The 24150-nt window shown below is 41.5% G+C and overlaps 1 protein-coding gene and 1 long non-coding RNA gene across 4 annotated transcripts in view; both read right to left on the reverse strand.

Moving 5' to 3' along the window:
* LOC117807145 overlaps window positions 1-24150 on the reverse strand; it is a 153940-nt gene that overhangs the window by 65047 nt on the left and 64743 nt on the right. Inside the window, exon 3 of the long non-coding RNA XR_004629915.1 lies at window positions 3598-3770. This is a non-coding gene — a long non-coding RNA (uncharacterized LOC117807145). The remainder of the gene's footprint in view (window positions 1-3597; window positions 3771-24150) is intronic.
* Window positions 6114-18338, reverse strand: LOC117807129 (uncharacterized protein DKFZp434B061-like). 3 transcript variants are annotated; one of them, XR_004629912.1, is made up of 9 exons: window positions 18154-18338; window positions 15683-15753; window positions 14159-14376; window positions 13970-14063; window positions 9699-10578; window positions 8457-8616; window positions 7707-7914; window positions 6986-7017; window positions 6114-6798 (listed from the first exon to the last, which is right to left on the reverse strand). XR_004629912.1 is itself a non-coding variant. In XM_034676204.1 (7 exons), the coding sequence occupies exons 3-7, from the start codon at window positions 14373-14375 to the stop codon at window positions 7730-7732; spliced, it is 1536 nt and encodes a 511-aa protein (XP_034532095.1). In that variant the 5' UTR covers window position 14376; window positions 15683-15753; window positions 18154-18337; the 3' UTR covers window positions 7099-7729. The 3 variants fall into 3 exon arrangements, 2 of the variants coding, with proteins under 2 accessions (XP_034532095.1, XP_034532103.1); XM_034676204.1 differs by lacking the exons at window positions 6114-6798; window positions 6986-7017 and having other exon boundaries at window positions 7099-7914; window positions 18154-18337; XM_034676212.1 differs by lacking the exons at window positions 6114-6798; window positions 6986-7017 and having other exon boundaries at window positions 7099-7914; window positions 15683-16407; window positions 18154-18337.

The following is a 24150-nucleotide window of genomic DNA, read 5'->3' on the forward strand; positions in this document are numbered from 1 at the left end:
CCGTGACCATAGTTTTACCACATGCAAATGGCCTTCAGATGTTAGTCCAGTCAGTATGCTTGGTTTGATGACCCATGGGCTGGATGAAGACATCAACATGTCTTTCTCTTTTTGTTAAGGGATTCACATTACTTTTTAAAAATGACCTGTGTTTTTTTGCTGATAAGTCTGATTTGGCATACAGTGTCAGTTGAATTCTTCTTTAGTAGACTGACATGTGGGATGTGACGGTTTCTCAAAGCTTTAATCTAAATCCTCAGGTGAAATGGTCTCTACACGATCAATAAAAGCTGCTTTGGTTGTAATGTTTTTGATTTACTTTGTTAAAGTAAATTGAAATGACATTGAAGAGTCAGAACTTTTCTTTTTTTCTTCATGTGTTTATCCGATTGAAGAATATTAATAAATATCCATCTTTGCTCACATTTCAAACTTCTTTTGAGACATAAACATTGAGCTTATCAACATCAGTCATCAGGAGCAGGTACTTATCAGTTATTAGTTTCTGCTCAAAAAGCTCAAAATGTCCTACTGGCCTCTGCAGATTAAAGAAGACATCCCATAAATGTAATACTTGTAAGGTTGACAGGAATGGCCACAGGTTGCAAAGATGGCATTGATTAAGGATTTGAAAAGCAGTTCCACATTCTCTAAAAGGCTCAGAAGAGTCAAGTAATTTTCCTCCTGAATGCTATTTGCTCTCATGTGAATGATGTAGGATTTATATACACAATATTCACAAGTGTACAATAAGCTGTACACATGTTCAAAGCATAAGATTCAGAACATTTAAAAAGGCGAAGTCACATGACGTGGTGCTGAAAAGGAAGGACTTGAAGGAGCAGAGGGAGAAATTACGTGGGGGAGGGGGAGGCCGTGTGTTTGACCATCAGTGTTTGTTCACAGTCAGACAGCAGAGCCGCCCCCCATCTTGTCACACACTCAAACACACACACTTTCGCCTTGCTGACCTGCTCTCCCAAGGGATGGAGACCCCCACCTTCTGGAGGTCAGGGAGAAGGTGGAGGTCAAATGGGCTCTGATAAGTCCCGCTAATAGGCCGGAGTATATGTGTATTGTGTGTGTGTGTGTGTGTGTGTGTGTGTGTGTGTGTCTGTGTGTGTGTGTGTGTGTGTGTGTGTGTGTGTGTGTGTGTGTGTGTGTGTGTGTGTGTGTGTGTGTGTGTCTGTGTGGACCTGAGCAGGGTTGCTGGGGAGGGAGATCTGAGCTGCTAACTGTGGCTAAAAGCTAAGTGAACAAACACACAGTGCTGCACTGTGCTGATCCACCAGAGCACAAAACACACACACACACACACACACACACACACACTTACAGACAAAGCCTTGCACGCTTTATGCATTCATGCACACTCTTTAAGGTCAGAGCACAGGGTGAGAATGTTAAATGGCCAAGCTGGGGACATCAAATATTTTCCTACCCATCACTATCAGCAAACCACCTGCCTGAGATCTGGAACTGTGTGTGAATGCGTGTGCGATTGTGTGCGTGTAGTTGTGTGTGTGTGTGTGTGTGTGTGTGTGTGTGTGTGTGTGTGTGTGTGTGTGTGTGTGTGTGTGTGTGTGTGTGTGTGTGTGTGTGTGTGTTTGTGTGTGTCTGGGTGTGTGTGAGCAAGGTGGAGCTTTCCACATATTTAAACATACCTGATGAAACTACTTGGCTTTATTGGAGCACACAACTGACTCATACAGACGTATAGACAGACAGGCAGACAGACAGATAGTCAGGGTGTGTGTGGGCGCCAGTTGTTGTGGTACAGTAGACAGACAGATGGAGATTTTGGGGGCAGGACTTTGGCGGCTTAGATAGGAGCACCCACCCCTGAGCTTCTAAAACCCCCTGGCTCTTTTTTTATCGCTGTCCTCAAAGTGTATCCAGGTAACTCCAAGGCCAGGCCGCTCTTAAAACCACGACAGTCAAGGTAACAGGTAATTGCGTGATGGTACTCGTAAAATGGCCTGTTTGCCTACAGCTGAACTCCGCCCTGGCCTGCCCTGCTTTGTTTGAGACGCCAAACTTGGAGAAGCAGGAAGTGACGGCTCATGGGCTGAACTGACATGGTGTGATTTCGCTCTTCACCTTGCTTATTTTCGTTTTCTTGCCTCATCTAATGATCTCACCTCCTGATTGTGCCTGCATGCCAGTCCTCACTCCCCTTTTTCTGAGTGTTTTTAAAAGTCTCTGATTTAGTTTCCCTCTCTTCATCTCACTGTTTTTATCTCTCCCTCTTCAGCGCCTGTATTTCTCTGACTTTATGAGTAACTCCAGCTCCCTCCCTCTTTTAATGTTTGATTCCAGGTGATAAGAGACGACGGGGAGATGAGTCTGACCGCAACGGTTAATGTGGTCAAAGGTTGGAGTCTGTGCAGGGGAGTGAAGGGGGCCGGCTGCAGTCAGTCAGTCCAAGCAGAGACTGGACCGCGCTCAGCTCTTGGACCGTGAATTGTGGATGGTGGCGCTCGGCCAAGGCGTCTGCAAACAAGCCAGGAAACATACACACTGAAGCAATTGTCCATATCAGCCTGAAGAGTCATTATCTGACAATCTATTGAGATATTGATCAAGAGTTTGTATATATCTACTGTCACATGTACTTACCCTCTGAACAGCGATAAGATTACAACTTCTCTTTGCACAAAGGCCAATAAACACACAAGTGTACAAACATGTACACGCACACACACATGAATGCATGTGAACAGCTGCATTGAAGCCTCTACTGTATGTATACATACTCTAAAATAAAAACTCTGTACTGAACACATGAATGGAGGTAACCTCTCACCCAAACAATACTGTACAGTTTACTGTCAAACACAGTCTCAGTCCATCTCCTCACTTTCAACAACCACTTGTTTGTTTCACGCCACAAATAAACAACACACTCTCCCGCATAGTGCTCATTGACAACTGAACTCTGCTCCGACTTCTCCCGCTCTCTAACGCTCCGTCTTTATACTTTCTTGTCCTTCCTCTTTGTCCCTCTCTTCTTCTCTCTCCGTTCTCATCTGATTCTACTCCTCGCCCTGGCTCCGGTCATTATAAATTCATTGTATTCCACGGTGGCTGATTGAAGTGATGGGCTGATTCCTCAGAGCTTCCAGCCTGATGGAGGGTGCTATAGCAAATAGCCCAATGGGTCTGTTTAGATAACACTGACCTCTCGCAAACCACCGCCACATCTGCTGTGAGTGAGCTCACTGTCAGCCCGGAGTGAAAGGATGCTCTAACACAGAGAGAAAGGAAATTCTGAAAATAGAGGAAACTGGAGCGACTGAGCTAAAGAAATTGAAGAAATATAAGAAGGATGAATAGAAATTAAAGATAAAGAAAGATAAGGATGGAGGTTAGAGAGGGAGAGCAATGGGTGCAATGATTTGAAGCGTATTGTAACTCCCACCTGCCCTCTCCATGAACAAAAGTGTTAGTCATCATCAGGGTGAATTGTGAGGGGGAGACAAGGGCTGTTCCGCTGGTCCCCCTGATCTGCATTCTGCCCATGGGGTTACCAGGGTAACGAGTACAGTACATGGAGGGGCGGGGAGGGCGACGGGGGGGAACATAGAGGGCACTCACCCTTTTCCTTGGAAATGGATATTGGTGCCTTTGTTCCGCAGAGGTTACGATCGCGTTGATTAAGGGGAAAAAAATCTTGTTTAATCGGTCCGCCCTCTCGGCTGGCCTCAGACATGGTGCAGGCGACCAGGCTTCACCTGGCCAACAGATCAGCATTCAAACACCAGCATTCACTGAAAGAAGGGAGATAATGGAAAGCAAATTAATAACCAGTGTATTCAGATGCTACATTTGTCCTTGTAACATCATCCTTCAAAATTGTCCAGGGATACTCAATTTCTTCCTCTTTCCCCTCCAAACCGCCCATTAACCTTGAATGTCTGTCTGTCTGTTAACACTTCATGTTTCATTGTTGAGTATGTCTGTCATGCGGCAAAATCATGGTCCAAATATTTCTGCAATCTGGACAATATCTCCCTTCTTCCGTTACATATCCATTCCTTTCAGTGCATGTGTGTGTTGGTAGTAGACCTGCAAGTATGCTCAGTCCTATATCTATATCTGCGGCCTTGTGTCTAAGTACATACTTAATGATACACACCTGAACACACACACACAGACGCACTCTGTCTAGAAGTGCATTTGAAAATAATGGTCCTTGGCAGTATGCAACTCTTTGCACACACTGCGCCTGTTTTAAAAGTTACTGTGGGAGATATTATGGCTCATCTTTGAAAGCAGGAGGTTGTAAAACATCATCGTAACTCCCTCATGTGACAAGATGTTTTACAATCACACCATTAAAAGCTATTGAGAGAGCATGGGCCGTGTTAGCTGTGGAGGAGGGTAAGCGGCAGCCAAACGTAGGCGGCATGCTCTCTCTTTCTGCGCTCCTGACGCAGCACTGAAAACAGGGCATTCCTTGCTGTAAGGAGTGCAGCTGCCCTAAGATAATGTTGTTCTTTAATTAAACCATCTCTGTGCAGGGTAAAGGAGCGGAGGGGAAGGCAGATAGGTACTGTAACCTTGAGCAAATGGCTGAAAACACTGAACTGTGAGGAGTGTTGTAGGGTCTTTGTGTGGTAGTAGTAGTGGTGTGTGTGTGTGTGTGTATATGCACATAAGTAATGTGTGTGAACACTTTCCAGAGTGTTCGCCAATTAAAACAAGCCTTTGCTTAGCCAATACACAAAACTGACTCTTGCAATCACAGTTGAATCAGCCATCAGAGCTCATTACAGGAATCAGGTGATCAGCCTCTGAAGCAGCTTCAACTTACCAAATTAAAACCTGGAAGAGCCCTGATTAAATATTGAGCATAACACAGCACTGAGGTCCCAATGCACTGAGAAATAACAAAGACTAGCTGAAGCCTATATGCACTATTATGGAAAGCTGACCTGAGATAAACTGCATCCTTAAATACGTTGATCTTTGGATATTTTCCAATATTTTTTCAACATAGTATGGACTCATGAATTGTAAATTAAACAAGTCCTCAATGTATTACTCCACAACAGTCTCTCTGCAGATTTCTATTTTTTTTTTTTAACAAGCTGGTTACGTTTAATGCAGCCTATACAGTATATGCATAGTTTAATGCTGCTATTATTTTAAATAAATCTGAGTAGGCTATCTGTCACTTTGCAGGAGTTAACCTGTAATTACGCATCAGGGTTATGTTTATGCTTCGGATTAGTGAAATTTGGTAATCACATTAGCGAGGCTGGGGCCTGGTTTAATGAAGGATTAATTGGGACTATTAAAGGGACTTTGCGTCAGGGTGATCGGTTATGGCTCGGTGCCGCAGGGTAACTCGATCGGACAGTTTCTGCCGCCTGTGATGTCTCTGGAGCCGCGGTAGGTCAGAGCGGCTACTGCTGAGATATGAGAGGAATAATTCCGCTATCTCCGTGTTGATCCGTGTCCTGTGGTTTCGTCCAGCCGGCCCCAGGCATCTGCTGCCTGACAGAAAGTTGGCCCACAGACCACAGTCCGTTTTAACCCGAGGACCACTGACACTGACTAAAAGAGCTCCTCCATAAAAAGCGCCCTTATAACTTTTAGTCACGTGACCTGGGCCTGCTAGTGTACTAAAACGCAGAATATGGATCCTTACGAATAATCCCGCAGTTGTCAAATAAGGTCTGACTGCTGCTCTTTCTGATGCATTAGAGCTGAGGATGATGGGCTGATGTTTCTGCACTTCAGGCTGCAGTCACTAGGGGGAGGCATGAATGAAGACAGGCTCTGCAAAGAGACTGACAACTGCAAACTTGAGTCAGTCAAATCATTTAACCAACACCGAAAAATAATTTTAAAAAAAACACATAAGACTCCTATAAAAATCAATAAAAAATCTAAACAACAAACTTAAACATTGAAAAATACAGAAATCAACCAATAGCATTGTATATTATAGGCCTATTTATATCTATCAAACAATAGAGAGAACGATAGATTTTATCACAGCTATAGTTTCGCCTTTGACCTCTTCAGATTTCACCCAGTGAGAAACTCTCCGTGCAGGCAATCATATAAATATGGAGAGTGGGTCTGATCTAGCCCAGCCAGCATTTCCATGTGGGCCCCAGATAGATTATATGTGGGCTGCAAATAAGGGTCCCAAGTGGGTTTGTCCGCGGGTTCCATAGAAGCCCCACCTGTAATTGCCCATATGGGCTTCAAGTGGAATCTATCCGGGCTTTACATGGGGCCTCTCTGGGCATTTCATATGGGTCCCATATAGGCCCCATCTCTATCTGAAGGAATATCTCACTGGACCTTGCGTGGTGCCCAAGTGGGCTGCAAATATGGGTATAGAGTGGGTTTGTCCGCAGGTTCCATAGAGGCCCCACCTTTAAATCGCCCATATGGGTCTAAAGTGGGATCTACTTGGGCTTGACATGGGACCTATCAGTGCAATTCATATGGGAATCATAGAGGGCCCATCTCTGCCTGAACAAATATCTCACTGGGCCTTGTGTGGGGCTCAAGTGGGTTGAAAAATAGGTTCTAAGTGGGTTTCTCTGCAGGTTTCACGGAGGCCCCACCTAGGATTGTCTATACGGGCCTCAACTGCGATCTAACCGAGCTCTACATGGGGCCTATCTGGGCAATTGATATAAGACCCATATAGGCCCCAAATACTGCCTGGAAATAAAGATCTCACTGAGCCTCAAGGAGGGGGCCAACAGAGTTTCAAAATGGGTTCCATGTTGATTTGGCTAGGGTTTCCCATACTGCTCTACATGTGGGTCCCTAAACACCAAAGAAAATATTTAAGTCAGGTCATAAAATGCTAAGTACAAGATTTTCTTTTCAATACAAATTCATGTTAATTAAGTCAGTATTCAGTAACAGATACCCATTTTTTGTACTTTTGTGTAAAACTAAAGATATTTGTACAGACTACAAAGTTGGTTTGTATGAGAATTTTCAGCACTACCTGCATCAGGTGCAGGTCAGCAGATTCCTAGCCTGAAACAATGGCAAAAATGTAAAATAATGCACTTTAAAAAAAACGGTGCTAAAATTCACAAGAAAACTATGACACACAGATGTGTTTAAAACAAACTTGAATTTAATATAAACTGTCCCATCATGAAAAACTAGCCATTTTACTGCATAAACATTGGGCATTGTAAGCATTGCAAATGGCTGCTTTCGCTTTACTGCTCAAAATATCATGGAATACATAACAGAAACCACAATGGCAGGCATGGGAACTATTTTTAACTACTTTTACCATAGTTAGGTCTTCACTGTTCTTTTAAAAAAAGTATAAATTTCAACCTTGTAGAGCTTTGGTTTGACTTAAAACAGTGTGAATAAGAGGTTTTGGGCTATATAGGCAGAACAACTTGCGGACTATGAGTCAGTGTCATCATCACCGTCTGAGTTAAACTACCCCACTGTAACTAGTGAATGCACAAACTGCATATGTTGAGAACAGATGGTACAAAAGAGTGACAAGGTTGAACAGAAAACGAACATTGCCAACTTTGAACAAAAAAACCCACACAAATCTTCACACAGGAGGACAGTCACAACGCTGCCCACCCACTTTTTTTTAGCTCTAGTTTTTGAAAATAAATTTGCCAATCAAACCCTCAACTGACATTTTTTTAAATCCGTATACAAACAATTGTCCGTATATAGACTTTTACCTCCAGTACCAGATCGTTGACCTCTATTGGATTTGTGTCTCATCTTGAGACTGAAGAGCCTGTGTTTCACCCCTTCTGTTGAACTCCCTCTGTGCTCTGACGGCCCGCTTGCCCCCTCTGTCCCGAGCTCCTGTAAACCATTTTGAGAAAGCCTTCTCCGCATCCTTGTGGTTTATGTCCTTTGTAAGGATGTTCTTCTTCAGTGCTCCTAGAAATAAATGAAAAAAGTATCAACCTAGTAATTCTGACAGACAAACAATTAATTATCTATTTTCTCTTAGATAATCAGAGCAATAGACTCAAGGCAACTAAAAATTGACATGCATCATAATATGAAATACAATAACTACCATTTGAAATCACAATGACATCATAGGGTAGTCTATAAAGCCCTGTATTTTGGATTTTTATAAGTTTAATTCAATGCATTCAAGTCATTAAATCCATGAAAAAAAATGCATTTGATATAAACTGACCAGGCCTCTATTGTGAAAGCCACCTACATTTTTAATAGCTGTCAAAATCAGCATTGTAAGGACCTAATCTTGTACAGAGTACTGAATTGGTCAAGTTGCTTGATCACACAGCAAACCAATTTACATGGCCAAATGCATTTATAAAATCAATATCTGGAGTCTGAAAGCCAATTAAATTTTGAATATAAACTTTTAACCTAACATTTAAATCATTTTTCAAACCTTGGACATAAAGTGTCCATCCTATTAGATACTTAATTTTAAAGAGAACTACCGTAAACAAGATCAAATAGACGTAGCTCCCTGAAGGGTTTCTTCCCATGACGTCCAAAGAGGTTGTATTGCAGTGCCAGGTCAGGTGACATTATAAACGCCATCATTCTTCGGGTTGCGTCATCTATCGAAGAACCTCCAATTTCTCCAACCATGGCAACCTGAGAATACATAATGAAAGTTACAGAAAATAAATTCTATGGTTACTGAACAGTTGGATGATACTACCATTTCATAATTCTTCTTTATTACCCTCTGTCTATGCCCCCCAAATCCTCATTTCCCCATGCCTCTCTGTCTTCCTCTCCATGGGATACAGGTTTAGTAAAAAAAAAAAAAAAAAGAAAGAATGTCATGAAAAAGAAAAAGGCAGACTTTGAATGATCTGAGGCTATGAGGTTGTTATATTTGTACGTTAGATTAAAAAAAAAATCATAATAGCACAATTAATAGATAAAATATTAATAAACCCATTTAGAAATATATTTTTGTCCAAATTTTGTCCACATAAAATATGACGCTATTTAGTAACCACATCTCTGTAAATTCTGAAACTCTGTGACCATGACAGCACAAGCAACATCATAAACGATGAGGACAGACTTGTCGGACACTGTTGTCGTTTCACCGAGAGATCTTTTTCTGCATTTCTTGTGCTGGATGTGAAATTATTTTCTTGACTCTATATCCACTAAACGGAGTGTGCTCATCTGTCTGTGTGTGTGTGTGTGTGTGTGTGTGTGTGTGTGTGCATGCACGTTTTTGTGTTTCTGTGTGCGCATCGGGGCTGAACTCTGTTGTGCGCGATACAGAGAGCAGAGGAAAATATGAACGCACAACGATGTAGATAAGTCATGTAAATAAGATAAATAACATAAGGCTATTTAGTCTGTTAAACAAAAGAACAAAGTATAGCCCTGATCTATAAGAGAGGTAACCTTAAATTACTTGTGCTTTGATCTGGCGCTATACAGAAAATAAAATTAACATTGAAATATTTTGATCTCATTAAATTAAATTATAAAAAAATTCTAAATGCACCTGCAATTTTTAATTTTTTTGTGTGTAATTTATTCAAAAATAAATAAAATAAAATCGGGGAGGGGGGGCTCCAAGGAAAAAAGGTTGGGAACCACTGTGATAGATGATACGTGCAACCAGCAGCTGATAGATGAGTTACTGACAAGTGACTGACAAGAAGCAAGTGCAAATACAGTAAAAAGTTAATGAGACTTGAACTTACAACCCTTGACATGAACTCCAAGTCTGACAGCTTCTCGTTCATGGCCTGGACATCATCAATAGTTGTTAACGGAAACACTGCTCCCTGTGGTGGTTCTGACAACGTCGAAGCCTCTCTTTGCTTCAGCAAAGTGTTAAGCATTTTGCTATGCACTCTCTGTGTGTCCTTCACTTCCTCAAGTAAAGTTAGCAATGTTATACACATGGCTTCTCCAAGGCTACTGGCACTGTTAAGACTTGAGGAGGCGCTACTGGCACTGCTCACACATGAGGTGGCACTCGGGCTTCTCAGAGTTGGAGTGGCACTCGGGCTTCTCAGAGTTGGAGTGGCACTCGGGCTTCTCAGAGTTGGAGTGGCACTCGGACTTCTCAGAGTTGGAGTGGCACTGGGGCTTCTCAGACTCGGGGTGGCACTGGGACTTCTCAGAGTTGGGGTGGCACTGGGGCTTCTCAGAGTCGGGGTAGCACTGGGGCTTCTCAGAGTCGGGGTAGCACTGGGGCTTCTCAGAGTCGGGGTAGCACTGGGGTTTCTCAGAGTCGGGGTGGCACTGGGGCTTCTCAGAGTCGGGGTAGCACTGGGGCTTCTCAGAGTCGGGGTAGCACTGGGGCTTTGCAGAGTCGGGGTAGCACTGGGGCTTTGCAGAGTCGGGGTGGCACTGGGGCTTTGCAGAGTCGGGGTGGAACTATAGTCATTTACTCTGTATGGTGTACTAGTGCTTCCTGAGTAAGCATCGTGACTGGTTACTCTCGCACTTACAATTGGCTTATATGCTTTAAAATGGCTACCAAATTCAATGGGAGGAGAGGGAGGCACTTCATCGTCACCACATGTATCGGATTCCTCTTCACTTGATTCAAGGGGTGGGGCTCTCATGGATCGCCTACATTAAGATAAAAGTAAAGAGAAGTTACTCCAATGTTATCAAGACAGTGCTAGGCGTACATACATTAACATAATGCAAATACTGCATTGCATTCCATCCCATCTGTTTTTGTTCCCATTTGTTGAATTAACAATACTAATTAACTCGCAGCATCAAAGTACACAGCTGAACAAAGTCAGGTTATAGTAAGAAAATGTGGTCAATTTGTATCTGATAGGCGTTTCACTTGGTGTTATCGGTGTTATCCACAAGTATGAGTCTTAAAAGTCTTATGCCAAATAAATAAAAGGCAGATTATTCTTTGTCAGCTGCATTGATAACTTAGGAATCAGTTGAATTGTTATAATTCATTGTCTTTGTCTGATGGTACATTGAGGACCTTAATAATTGTAAACAGGTGGAGCAATTTAGAAAATATGGAGAGGAAAGATTAGAAATTACTGATGAGTCTGGACTCCCAGGGAGGAAGCTCAGGCCAACCAGCATGGAACAAAGCATGTCCCAAAGGTAGAAGGAGGCTGGTAGTGGAGCTGGTACATAGACAGAAGGAGGTAGTAAGGTGCACTAAGGCTGTGACCCAGGCTAAGCAGGGACAGTGGGTGCGTCTCAAAGCTCTTAACTGCAGTCTCCTCTCTCCTCTGCCAAACCGGAAGTAGTTACTGACCCGCCATTTTAAATTGCGTCCCAAAGCTCCTAACGCTGCTGGAGGAGAGAGGAGTGAGGACGGAGGAGACTGATCGGAGGAGGGATAATCGAGGAGACACGGGAGCAGACTTCACGGAAGTCTTTTCTCTGACAGACACGCCCCCTTAACAAATACCTCTCACTGATTGGACGCTGCAGCGGCTCGGACTTAACTGAAACTTAACTTCAGCTGAGTTTAATAATAATGAAAAGATGGACCTTAAAACAGTCACTAAGGGTGCCCTGAAACAGATCATAAACATCCGTCTGTGTGTGATGAGCTGAGATTAAAAAGTGTTTGATGTGAGTTTCAAACACGAAATACTGAACATAAAATCAAAATAACAGGATCACTCCTGAGTTTTATATCTGATTGTTTATTTCAGATTCACTGTCTGATTAAATAGAGACATAACATCTAATATCATAGATAGAATAGATATATTCATGGTCAGTTATTTCTCCTGTTAGTTTCCCCGTTTGTTCTGGTTTTCTTCATGAAGAGAATTAAAGTCTGACAGTAAAGTTTGTCTGTTAGTAAAAACACTTGTTATATTTCCCGTCATGTTAATAAAGGTTCATATCAGGCTGATCATTAATGAGCACGGGGTTTGAAAAGAGGTGCATGGTTTATATTTTCTCTTAAAATAATAAATAATTTAATAATGAGGCATTTTACCGGTGAATCGATCCGTGATGCTTCAGGACAGAATAAACAGAGAGCTGATTCTCTTCATGTGCAGGTGTGTGTTAAACAGGTAAACACAGAGACAGAGCTCTGTTACTGTTTATATTGAGTTATTACAGTGAACATGTGTGCAGACACAAACAGCTGTTAGAGCCGTCATCACAAACCGACGTCGCTTCACTTGACGCTCCGGAGGAAAGGACGTCTCATTTCTCTTAATACAAATCTCCTCGTTTCCTCTCTCCTCTCGTTTCATTTCCTTGCATCTCTGGTGGGCGGGGCTAAGACGCGAGTGAACGATGCGAGGATGGAAGATAAGAGCTTTGAGACGCACCCAGTGTGTGGGTGAAGAGAAGAGGGAACTAAGGTGAAGGGACCTATGAAGTATGGAGGATAGTCAGGTCTGGGGTGCTATCACTGCAGAACGTAAACTTCTGGGTCGACAGGGACCCATCATGTTCAATTGTGCTCAAGGTCATGTAGCACAAGTTAACCTTTCAACTTTAGTTCAGGATAAACTCATAACAAACATTAGAAATAATAAGGTTAATTTAACTCAGAAAACTTTAGAATCTAAAAGAGGAAGAACAAATTTGATAAATATTCATACCAAGGAGACTTGGATAAGGTTATTCAAAATTGTATGAAAATTTCAACAAAATAAATGAACATAGATTAAATTATTTCACAATGACAAAATAAATTAAAATCCTTTTTTGCTCAAAAAGTCTTTTTCATGCTCTTCAGTTCAGTTTAATCAATGTCTTCTTTCAAAACATTTAGTTTAATTTCAGTCCAACTTAGGGCGTTTTCACATCAGGCCCAGTTATTTCGAACCATGCTGCCATACATGAAAAAGAAAATCCTCTGCTGGGCTGGGCTGCAGTCAGGCTGAGCAGCATTGTGTAATGGAAAAGCCCCATTTGTCACTTTCTGGCAAGGGGACATCACTGTCACTCCCATCTCATCTGAAAATACCTGTCCTTTTCCCCCTCCCTCCTCTCAGTACCAAATTGCTAATTTTGTGTGTATTTTTCAAAAATGTAAGTGGGCGGAGTCAGCTTTGACTTTGGGATTCATTTACACTCAAATTTATCTTTAAAAATACATATATTAGGCAAAGAGGAAAAACAAAATTTTGATCCATGTATAATGTGAACTTAACCCAGAAATTAAATTAAGTATTACTTATAATAAATTATCTATAGTAATAGTATGTGAATAATATAATAGTTAATAAATAATGCAATAACAGATTTAAACACAATCCCAGCATAAACGGGAATAAAGGGTGTGACAGACAATTTTTTGGTGGAAATTTGTTTCAGTTAAAATCAGAGATGGTCATGCAGGTCAAAAGACTTAAGCAGACAATGAGTCTGTTATTATGGATACAAACTTGAACATGCATTAAAGGCTAAATAAAGCTTTCTGATATTAATCACAGCTTTTTAAGGCTTGTATCATTAAAATCTTTCAGGTCAGACCAGGAAACCATTCAAAATTAGAGCACAAATTTGTTTCATAGGTTTAGCCCTTTAATTTCACTCTCAAAAGATTGATGTTATTACTTTTAAATGTACTAAATTTTCTTACAGGGGACCATGCCCCTGACCCCCCCTAAAAAGGTCTGAGTACGCATGTATAGAACTGTACCACTTCTGAACTGAACCCTGAACAGTGTGGTTGCCAGGACAGTGTGACAGTGAGTTGTTCTCTGGTTTTCCATCTGTGTATGAGCTTTGTTCAACATGTACCTATTCGGTACATGTCTGTACCGTATCGAGAGACCTGCACCAAATTGGTACAGTATGAAGTCCTACCTTTACACCACTAGAAGATACCATACCCAAAGCTCAGGTAAAGGAATCAGTCTTGGAATCTTCCTATCCTTACAAAATAAATAGGACTATTGAACCTGGGGTGTACTCAAAAATGTATAAGCCTCTGAGAATATAGTTTCTTAGACAGACATTTAGTTCTAGTGCTTTACTTGATGTGTTTAAGTACACTTACCTTCTTTGTCTCTTCTTTGGTACATCGTTGTCTGTTTGAAGATCAGAAGTAGCCTCTGCTCGTGCAAGCTTGCGTCGAGCATCCTCATATGTGTCTGTCAAGTGACAAAAACAAAACAAAACATATGGTTACAGCTAAATTGTTACACCTACCCCCTGCCATCCACAACCAAAAAACCCTTTTCTTTACCTGCATGTCCAAGTGCACGCACACTGTATGTCCCCCATGAAGCATCTGGTCTTTGCCGCTGTTTCACTGCCTTGGTGATATTAAGATTGTGGCCTGCTGGCCAAAAACAGTCCGTCTTGTCCTCATCAGTGAACCAACATGATGGAATAATATCCACAAGAGCCCTTCCTTCACTTGACACTTCCTCTCTGAACTCCACAATGCTGAAGAGGGGCATGCTGCAAAGTTAATATTAGGTAGATCAACAGTCGTGTAACTGGGGAAAAGCCACTTTTTCATCTTGAACAGGAAGCAGTATCAGTTTTTTTGTCAAGTCAGTCAGAAGCACACCATGAAGCCTGTCAGTGAGCTGTGTCACCTTTCTGATCCCCATACAAGAAACGTCAATAGGATAATTGTAAAAGCATCCTTGTCGCTCGTAAAACTGGCACACAGCATACACTTCTCCAGATGCTGCAGACTCCACAATGTTCTTCACAACAGCAACTTTGGCCTCAACATCAAAGCAGTTGTTGCCTTGAGAGCAAGATATAATGTTTCCCTCGTATATGTACCTTTTGTACTGTATACAAGAAGGAAAGTTTGAGAGAGTTGGACCACATGCATGTGGTGGTTGAGGCTTGTTCCTCATTTCCTTGATCTTTCCTTGAGGACAGCTGGGTTTTTCACCTAAGCGTCGAACAACTTGTTGGACAGGGTTTGTGGTCTTCTTACCAGCCTCTTTAATGTTCCCAGATAATTTTCGAAAGGAAAACATGAAACATTGTCTAGGGGACCAAACTTCCTTGCATCATCAGCCAGATGAATTAAAGAGTGGGTGTTGTACACAATGTGCTCTGTTCCATAAATCTTTGCAAAATTGGTCACATAACATTTCAATAGTTTGTCCGCATAATCACAGTATTTGCTACACAAAGCTGGGCTAAGAAGAATTCTTATTGCTACAGACAGCAACATAAAGTTCTTGTATAGTCTTGGAGGTAAACGTCCTTTAAGAACCACGGGGCCTGTGTACAACAGAAACTGTCTGAATTCTGTGGCCTTCCACTGACTGTATTCCATGAGTGACCGTGGTTTTCGAGCAAAATTCCTCGGCAGATGTCCTCTGATTATTTTTAAGTGGCTGGAGATAACTGCAATGGTGGCTGCAGAAACCCTACACCGTAATGGTCCTTTGATCCACAGACTCACAAGTTTTCGCACATTTCCTAGGCAAACTAGATGCATGTAGTCAAGAACAAAGCATGACACCATTCCCATGCCTAGCTCTTGTAGGGGTGAAACACCATGATGATGTTCCTCATCTGCCATATGTTCAAACTGTTCATCTGTTCTCAGTGGTGCAGCCAGATCTGGAAATACAACCCTGTTCTCTGTTCGAACTCCATGCTCGGTACAGCGTTCACAGGAGCTGTAACCTGAATGACCCTTGGTACGTTTTAAGAAGGCACGGGCAGGGGCATCACAGATAAAGGCATCAGGAAGTGCAATCTTGTAATGTATTCCATTGTAATGTAAACCCACCTGAGTTACATGCTTCAGGTCCTGGATGAAGTCCTTCAGGTATTCCTCAACAGAATTAGGCTTTGTAGGACCTGCATACAGACCAATGATAATAACATTACATCCTGGAATTTCTTTGACTTTGGCCAAAATAGGCCATAACTCCATTTTTGAGCTTCGGAAGAGGGGCAATCCATCAATGTTGACACGAAGAGTTAGAGACTCAACTGAAGGTTGAGATTGCTGTGATAGCAATGTAGTTAGAGCATTTGATATCCCAAAATGATGATAACACCCATCTCCAATGTCTTTGACTTCACATGTTTTTGAAGTTGATAAAAGAGTCCTTGGATCTTTGGGAAGATCCAGGCCGCACTGCACTAAAATTTGTAGTAGTTCTGACAGGGCACTGTGTGAAATGTTGCGACTTGCTGCCCAATCAGCCAACTTCCTTTTGACATCAGTGCAAGGGTCAGTTTCTTCAATGCAACCCTCAGAATCAAATTCTTCATTGCTGTCACTGGATAACATGTCATAATCCGGTTCTTGGTCACTTTCATATTGAAAATCCTGCAAATCCAACACTTCCATTTGAATATGGCTTTCTGGTTCGATGACATGGCCTGGATTTGATGAGACACTATTTTTGAGACCATAATGTTCGAACATCCGCAAGTGCTCCGCAACTCTTGCTTTAATTCGTCTCCGTTTAGTCCGCGAGCTACTGTGGTAATCCATTTTTGGATCTGAAACAAAATAGATTAACAACTAGTTAATGAAGAGAATGAACAGTTCTAAGGCATCATATTCACAAAACTTAAGCATTCATTTAGTTTAGCATTCATCGTGGACAGACCAGGCTGATGTGAGCCTACACAGGGCAGACTTTCATGACTTCATGCAAAGTAGATCTCTGCACTCACATGCTGATCAACCCAAGACACACTTCGGACCGCCTCCCTGCATTTCATGCTGACAGTGTCTTCAGCAAATAAATAAATATGAGCGCAGAGCCCTTTTATTTATCTATTTATTGATATTTATTGTATTTTTATATTATTGTATTTATTTCCACCTTATATTAAATTTTTGAGTCCTATTTTTATGTATTTTTTCTTTCTTTCTTTTTATATATATATATATATATATATATATATATATATATATATATATATATATATATATATACACACACACACACATATATATATATATATTTTTATTTTTTTACCCACAGGATGTTGAGTGCGCTCTGTCAACGTTGCATGCTACGCAGTAAAGACGTTCCCATTCTAATCAATACAGCATCACCCTGAGTCTATCTTTGATGCTTCCACAGAGCAGACAGCATCAGACAGGAAGTCAAGCGTGGAAGAGGCCCATGTCATCCGGTGAATTCCAAAATAAAACACCATATGTGGACTCCTGACTGTTAATTAGTTAAGGCAGATGAGAAATACTCCCTGGTTATGGATTTATCATTAACATAGAACAACCCCATGGTCTATCCCTGATCCATGTCAACCATAACAGGACTTAAAGCTGTTAACTCTGTCTGAAGGTACAGGTAAAGTAGAACATAGTTTACATTACTAAACAGGAATAAACCTGGAAAAAACGAAATTTTAAAAACACTGTTGCTTGTTCACATACAGTAGAAGCACAACGGTCACAGAATAATATCAAAATTTAGCAGGAAATAGATCACAGAAAGGCAAATCAACCTGTTGTATGTTGTTTTCTGTATACTGAGCCCAGCTGCCATGGGATGCGCTACGCTGCTTCTACGCTGCAAACACACTTCCAGCGGGCATCTGCGCAACGACGAGCGCTGCCTGGCAGAGCCGGGACGGGATGCTGACGGAACGCACCCAGCACGGATCCTGTGGGTTTTGGGCTTTATATCAACATCGTGCATCTGTGTAATTTCACAGCACAAATGAATACAAACATGCGTTGCTAGGTCAGTCTTGTTATAACGAGGATATCTGCTGTGGAAATCTATTTCCACGGACAGATTTAGCGCAGACAGCCTTTAATTTCTGCACAGCCTTTGAATAACACTTTCCCGCTGCACCACTCCAGCAGCTATAGCCCACTGTCAGACACCTACAGACCAGAATCAGCCTCTCAATAGGCATCTTGCCCTTGGCACCGACGTGCGTTAATCAAGCTATGGAGTCAACCACCCGTCCCTCATCTCATCTTTATTTCAGATACTCATTTGGAACTAAACAAGAAATAGTGTCGTTATCTCAATTACATTATCCTCTCAACTTTACAAAAACCCGCGCGGTCTACGTGGCTAATGTTACCTGCTAGCTGCACCACCTGTAAGGCCAGACTGTTCAGCCAGCTAGCTTACCATGCCACATCTAACTCCGATCCTCCTGAACATAATAAACTTAATGTCACACATAAATCAAGCAACGATAACATGGACCATAATACGGGAAAACCAGTTGTTCAAATAGTTTAACAATTTGTCTTACCTTTTGCAAGGATATCTCTGCAAACGAAAAGGGAAGAATGAGGTAGATGCCAAGATTCGCGCTGAAATGCGTCTTTTCAAAATTATCCATCCGCCAGGGTTGTCAGGCCTGTGTGACCAAACCATGGACCAAACTAGTAGTGATGGGAAGTGCGGCTCTTTTCAGAGAGCCGGCTCTTTTGATTTGGCTCACAAAGAAGAGCCGACTTTTTCGTCGGATCTTTTGTAGCCGTATATTGTAACTTTGCAAAAACTAACAGTTTGTTTTGAAAACCCTTTTACATACAGTTTTTTTTTATGAGAAGCCTTAAAATTGCCTAATTTTGTGAATTTATTCTGTTACAAAAGCATTCTTACTTTTGTTTAGTATTTTAATCAAACTTTTTTATTGCATAAATTAACAAAAAAACGCAAACATATCCATAGAACAGAACCAAAACCAAACTCAAGCAAACATTATGTAGGCATTGAGAAAAATCAGATGCCTCAGCTCGGATGGGCTGATCCGATTTCTCCCAGATGTAGCCACAATACACAGCCTCCCCTCCATCACCTTCACCAGACGTGATGACATTTCACCACACAAAAGGTTTCGGTCTGGCACTACTTAGTGAAATGGAGGAATACTTTTAAGTGCTTCACATGTAGGATGTAGAAATAGGCAATACTTTTCTTTTCTGTCTCTTTTCTTTCTTTTTTCTTATTTTTTTTTAAATTTCATACAATTTGGGTATCTTTTGATGTTAGTAAACTGATACTGATACTGAAACCTATACTTTAGAAGAAAGAATAAAATATTGGACTATTATTTTTTTTAAAAGGTATACATTTCTGGAAAATAAAAAAATGTATCTAGGTCATCAAGAAATGTATTTACTTACAATAAATGTATCTTAATAACTTAACTTCAATTTACTTGAATTTAAAAACTTCAATTAATTGAAATGTTTGTGTAAGCAGATAAGAAATAAAGTTTATGCAAATAAGTAATTAAAGCACAAAGTTAAAGCACTCTTTTCCTTAAAAAAAAATCATATAGAGTGAATTAAAGAAATACAAGTAATCAAAGATTTTAAGAAAAATATTTATCTTTTTATTTTTCTCCAATTTGGTCTTCATACACTTTGTGGTCTGTCTGTCTGTCTGTCTGTCTGTCTGTCTGTCTGTCTGTCTGTCTGTCTGTCTGTCTGTCTGTCTGTCTGTCTGTCTGTCTAAGATAAGATATAGCAGGGATTATCTGACCTTCAGGCACACACAGTCCAGTTGAGAGAGACAGGGAAGTGCCCGGGGAGAAGAAGTGGTCATATACTTGTATTTATAATGTTCCAAATTAGTCTTTATTGTTTTACTCAAGTATTTTTTAATTCAGAAATCTACTTTTCACTACATTTGTCAACCCTAAGGAAGATAAAGGAAAAGGATCATGGGCATTCAAAAAGTGAGAGTTTTTTTGTACAGTTTATTAAGAAACTATTCAGACTCGCTTAGCATATTTTTAATTTTGTTATGTTGCAGACTGATGCCACAGTCTTTAAACTATCTTTTTGGTCCCATTAATTTGCTTGCAATTTGTCTGCTTAACCCACATAGGCAGCCCATGAGGGCTTGTGATTTGGGACCATATAACTAAGCCCATATGGGTCCCATGTAATGATACCCAGTTCTACCCTATGTCTGCTTAAGCCACATAGGCTCTGTATGGGCCTTGAATGCGCAGCCCATGAGGGCTTGTGATTTGGGACCCGTATCACTTAACCCATATAGGTCCCATGTAATGTTACCCAGTTCTACCCGATGTCTGCTTAACCCACATAGGCTCTGTATGGGTCTCGAATGGGCAGCCCATGAGGGCTTGTGATTTGGGACCCATATAACTAAACTCATATGGGTCCCATGTACTGAAACCAAGTTCTAGCCTATGTCAGCTTAAGCCACATAGGCCTGTATGGGTCTCGAATGGGCAGCCCATGAGGGCTTGTGATTTGGGACCCATATAACTAAACTCATATGGGTCCCATGTACTGAAACCAAGTTCTAGCCTATGTCAGCTTAAGCCACATAGGCTCTGCATGGGTCTCGAATGGGCAGCCCATGAGGGCTTGTGATTTGGGACCCATATACCTTCACCCATATGGGTCCCAGATAATTCTGCCCAGTTCTAGCCTATGCCTACATGACCCACATAGGCTCTGTATGGGTCTTGAATGGGCAGCCCATGAGGGCTTGTGATTTGGGACCCATATAACTAAACTCATATGGGTCCCATGTACTGAAACCAAGTTCTAGCCTATGTCAGCTTAAGCCACATAGGCTCTGCATGGGTCTCGAATGGGCAGCCCATGAGGGCTTGTGATTTGGGACCCATATACCTTCACCCATATGGGTCCCAGATAATTCTGCCCAGTTCTAGCCTATGCCTACATGACCCACATAGGCTCTGTATGGGTCTTGAATGGGCAGCCCATGAGGGCTTGTGATTTGGGACCCATATAACTAAACCCATATAGGTCCCATCTAATAATACCCAGTTCTAGCCTATGTCTGCTGAACCCACATAGGCTACATATTGGCCTCACTTGGGCAGCCCACACAGGCTGCCCATGTGGGGCCGATATGTGTTAAACTATATGGGTCCCAGATAATTCTGCCCAGGTCTAGACTATGCCTACATGACCCACATAGGCTCTGTATGGGTCCTGCATGGTCAGCCCACACAGGCTTCCCATGTGGGTCCTATACTACATAATCCATATGGGACCCACACATTATTCCCAGTTGAAGCCCATGCCCACCCCTTACCCATGTAACCCAACTGTAACCCACATGGGGCCTACATTGACATGCTGGCTGGGAGAGAGCCCAGAAAAAATGTCATTTAGGATTCAAGCTTTCCATTTGGCCGCCTGAAAGAGACTCAACCCGATAGTCCTGCTGGTCATCTCACTCGATAGAATGCAAATTTAGAGGTGTATAGGGCCTGGTGCGGGAAAGCCATTGATTTGGGAAGAATACAGTGGCTACTCTCAGGCCCTTCACAGTTATTAGGACTAATAGAGAAAGATAAAATAGTGAGAGAGAGAAGCACAGATCTGCACAAATGCTCTAAATAGCTGGCTACTCCACAGGCCTCTCGGAGAGTTTGGCTTGCAATTTGCATTCCTTTGTGTGACAACTTGTAATCCTCCCCTCAGCATGCCAAGAAACACACAACAGATTTATTGTCCCAGTCAACAAATCGTTTAAGTCATCCCAAACCTATTACTGCCTAATGCAGAGGGAGCCCCACATGCAGCCTAATGCACCGCCTCGAGTCCACCACCGGAGGCCCGCAAACACGGGGCCTTGCACGGCCGGGGCCCACGGCTCCTACGCCTTGTCGCCCCACCCCCCGGTTTATTCAGGTTCCCTACACTTCTAGGGTTCTTTTTTTTTTTAACGCATGTGAGCAGCTTGTGAGGCAGAAAGGGACAGAAATCATGGCCCAGGCTGAGACTTTTTGGTGTCAGGACATAGGAGATGCGCGTAGCTGGGGTTTGCACCGCTGCAAGCCCACACAGGCTGCGCTGCATTTAGAGCACAAGTCTATGAAAGAGGCATGCTTATTGCTGTGGAATAACCTTGACACATCACAACTGGTGTTTTGAATTTATTTACTAGGCTACTGGGAAAAAAAGTAAGGAAGTAAAAAAAAAAAAGTCAGGATATGTTTTAGTAGGTTAGATGTAATTTCTATTTGTATAATCATCTGTGGATTATCAAATATTGCCTCAAATGTGTTCAGTTTTTTGTATCTTGCCCTTGTTTGATTTTTCTAGCCCTGTCAACGTTATTCTGTTTTTATGATACATGTGTCATAAAACGTGCACAGCATCTTCATCAAATCATCACTTGTAATACTTATTTTTGACAAAATGACGTCAGTATGTCAGTTGTTTGCTCCTGTTATTATATTTTCTGGAGTGAAACCACATCCTCACGTGTCGGAAAACCACTAGTGTAATTTCGTTGTCCGGGACAGGCCTATTGATGTTTATTGTGGGATGGTGACAGACGGATGCTTGTGTGGGAGAAATGTTTACTGATGTATTATTAAGCTTTAAAAAAAATTCTACCTTCATTTGAGCCAGGAAGAGGTCGTCTGAAGAGAAGCATCTTGAACTCAGTTAGTGAGCTGAACTGTATTGATCTGAATTGAACCGTGATATGATAAAAGATTAAGGGGAGCGACACAGAGAGAAACCACAGCCCATCTGTGAGTCTCGGCCTTGCGCAGCAGGACTCAAACGCCGGGTCAGCTCCAGAGAGAGAGAGAGACGGGGGAAGATCTCTCCCCCACCGGTCATCTCCCCACAAACACAACGGCCCCTTTGATTCGTTTGTTTGGACACACACATTCATGTCTAATTGTTGTTTTTCTTTTTCCTTTTTTTTTATTGTGCCCCACAAGACGCGCGTGCGTAATGCAGGACAGACGGCGCATATGGCACTAGTCCTCTGAAACCACAGTAAACGGGGCTGCGCTTGGCCCGCGTGCCCCATCGCACGCACTGAAGAGCGGACTCGGGATGATGGCCCGGCGTGCGTGTTTCTTCCTCCATGGAGGTCAACGCCGCTATAATTATAAACAAAGTCAATGTCCCTTTTAGAATCAGAGGAGAAATATGAAACAAGCCGACAAGCCACACAATCATTTACATTTTTTTTTCTTTTGAATTTCAGAATGTTTTGTTTTGATAACATTTGAGAACAGAGTAGCCTACAAGGTTATTCATCATATTATTTTTTCCACTTATAAGATGCTTATTTTTATTTTTTAAAACAGTCTTTTTTTAATAGCTGAGCCAGATAAAATCTTGTTACCTAATATTTTTCTCAAGAAAGGCTAAGGAACCAGACGCACTTAACAGCCCTGAATCCGTGTAGAACGCGATGATCCAGCCATTACCCTGCTGCATGCACGCGGAGGTAAATTACAGTAATCAGCCTATTTTAATTGTCCGCGTGCTGCCAGGATGATGCACAGAGCCGCCCCCTCCTATTGGTCATAACTTCACAGTGTATTTTCTGCTGCCCACAAAGCCTGATCTGACTGGTTATTTCAAGGTCCAGCAGAGACAGTTTTCATTCCGTTTCTTTTTCAGCCCCTAATCCGTGTTTATCCTTTATTTAAACGTCATTCATTGTAACACAGAGAAACGTCATTACGCAGGTGAATGAAGGGGTTACGAAAACAATTGTCCATCATTGTACCGAGCGAGCACACAACGGCATGAAACCTGCATCATGCAGTCAAAGCTGAAACACATGTTCTCCATTTCCACACAGTCACTGATGCTGCTGTGTGATCATAGACCGTATCCTGGGCCACCGAATAACATCAACCATGACATAATTCTAAAGATGAAAACATAAGCAATATAAAAATAATTTACTTGACATAATCGATTTGGAAAGGTTCTGATAAATGCCAGGCTGATGAAGCAGACATGAGAACATGTTTTTGAATATATTTATCATAAGACAAAATACATAATAGGGTTGAAAACACATCAAATGTTGATCCATATTTTAAAATTGAACAAATACAACAATACATTAAGAGGACACAATTAATAGAAACCAAATGTAACCTTAGACAGAAAATAACATGAGTAAAAAGTGTAATAATCCATAGAAACATCGATAACATTATTACTGTCATTGTATTATGAACAACATTTTATTATTATTATTATTATTATTATTATTATTATTATTATTATTATTATCATTATTATTAATATTATTATTATTGATGATGATGATGATGATGATTACTATTATTATTATCATTATTATTTATATCATTATTATGCACACCTATTTCAGCTGGTAAAACACTGATACACTGCAATCCTCCACTGACAAATGTTTAACATCTTACAGTGGAGCCGGGATGCATTGAAGGTCTGCACTGGCATTCATTTATTTTGTCAAATTAAATTTTCTTGCAGTGTGT

Source organism: Notolabrus celidotus, chromosome 2, assembly GCF_009762535.1.
Source record: "Notolabrus celidotus isolate fNotCel1 chromosome 2, fNotCel1.pri, whole genome shotgun sequence".
Lineage (NCBI taxonomy): Eukaryota > Metazoa > Chordata > Actinopteri > Labriformes > Labridae > Notolabrus > Notolabrus celidotus.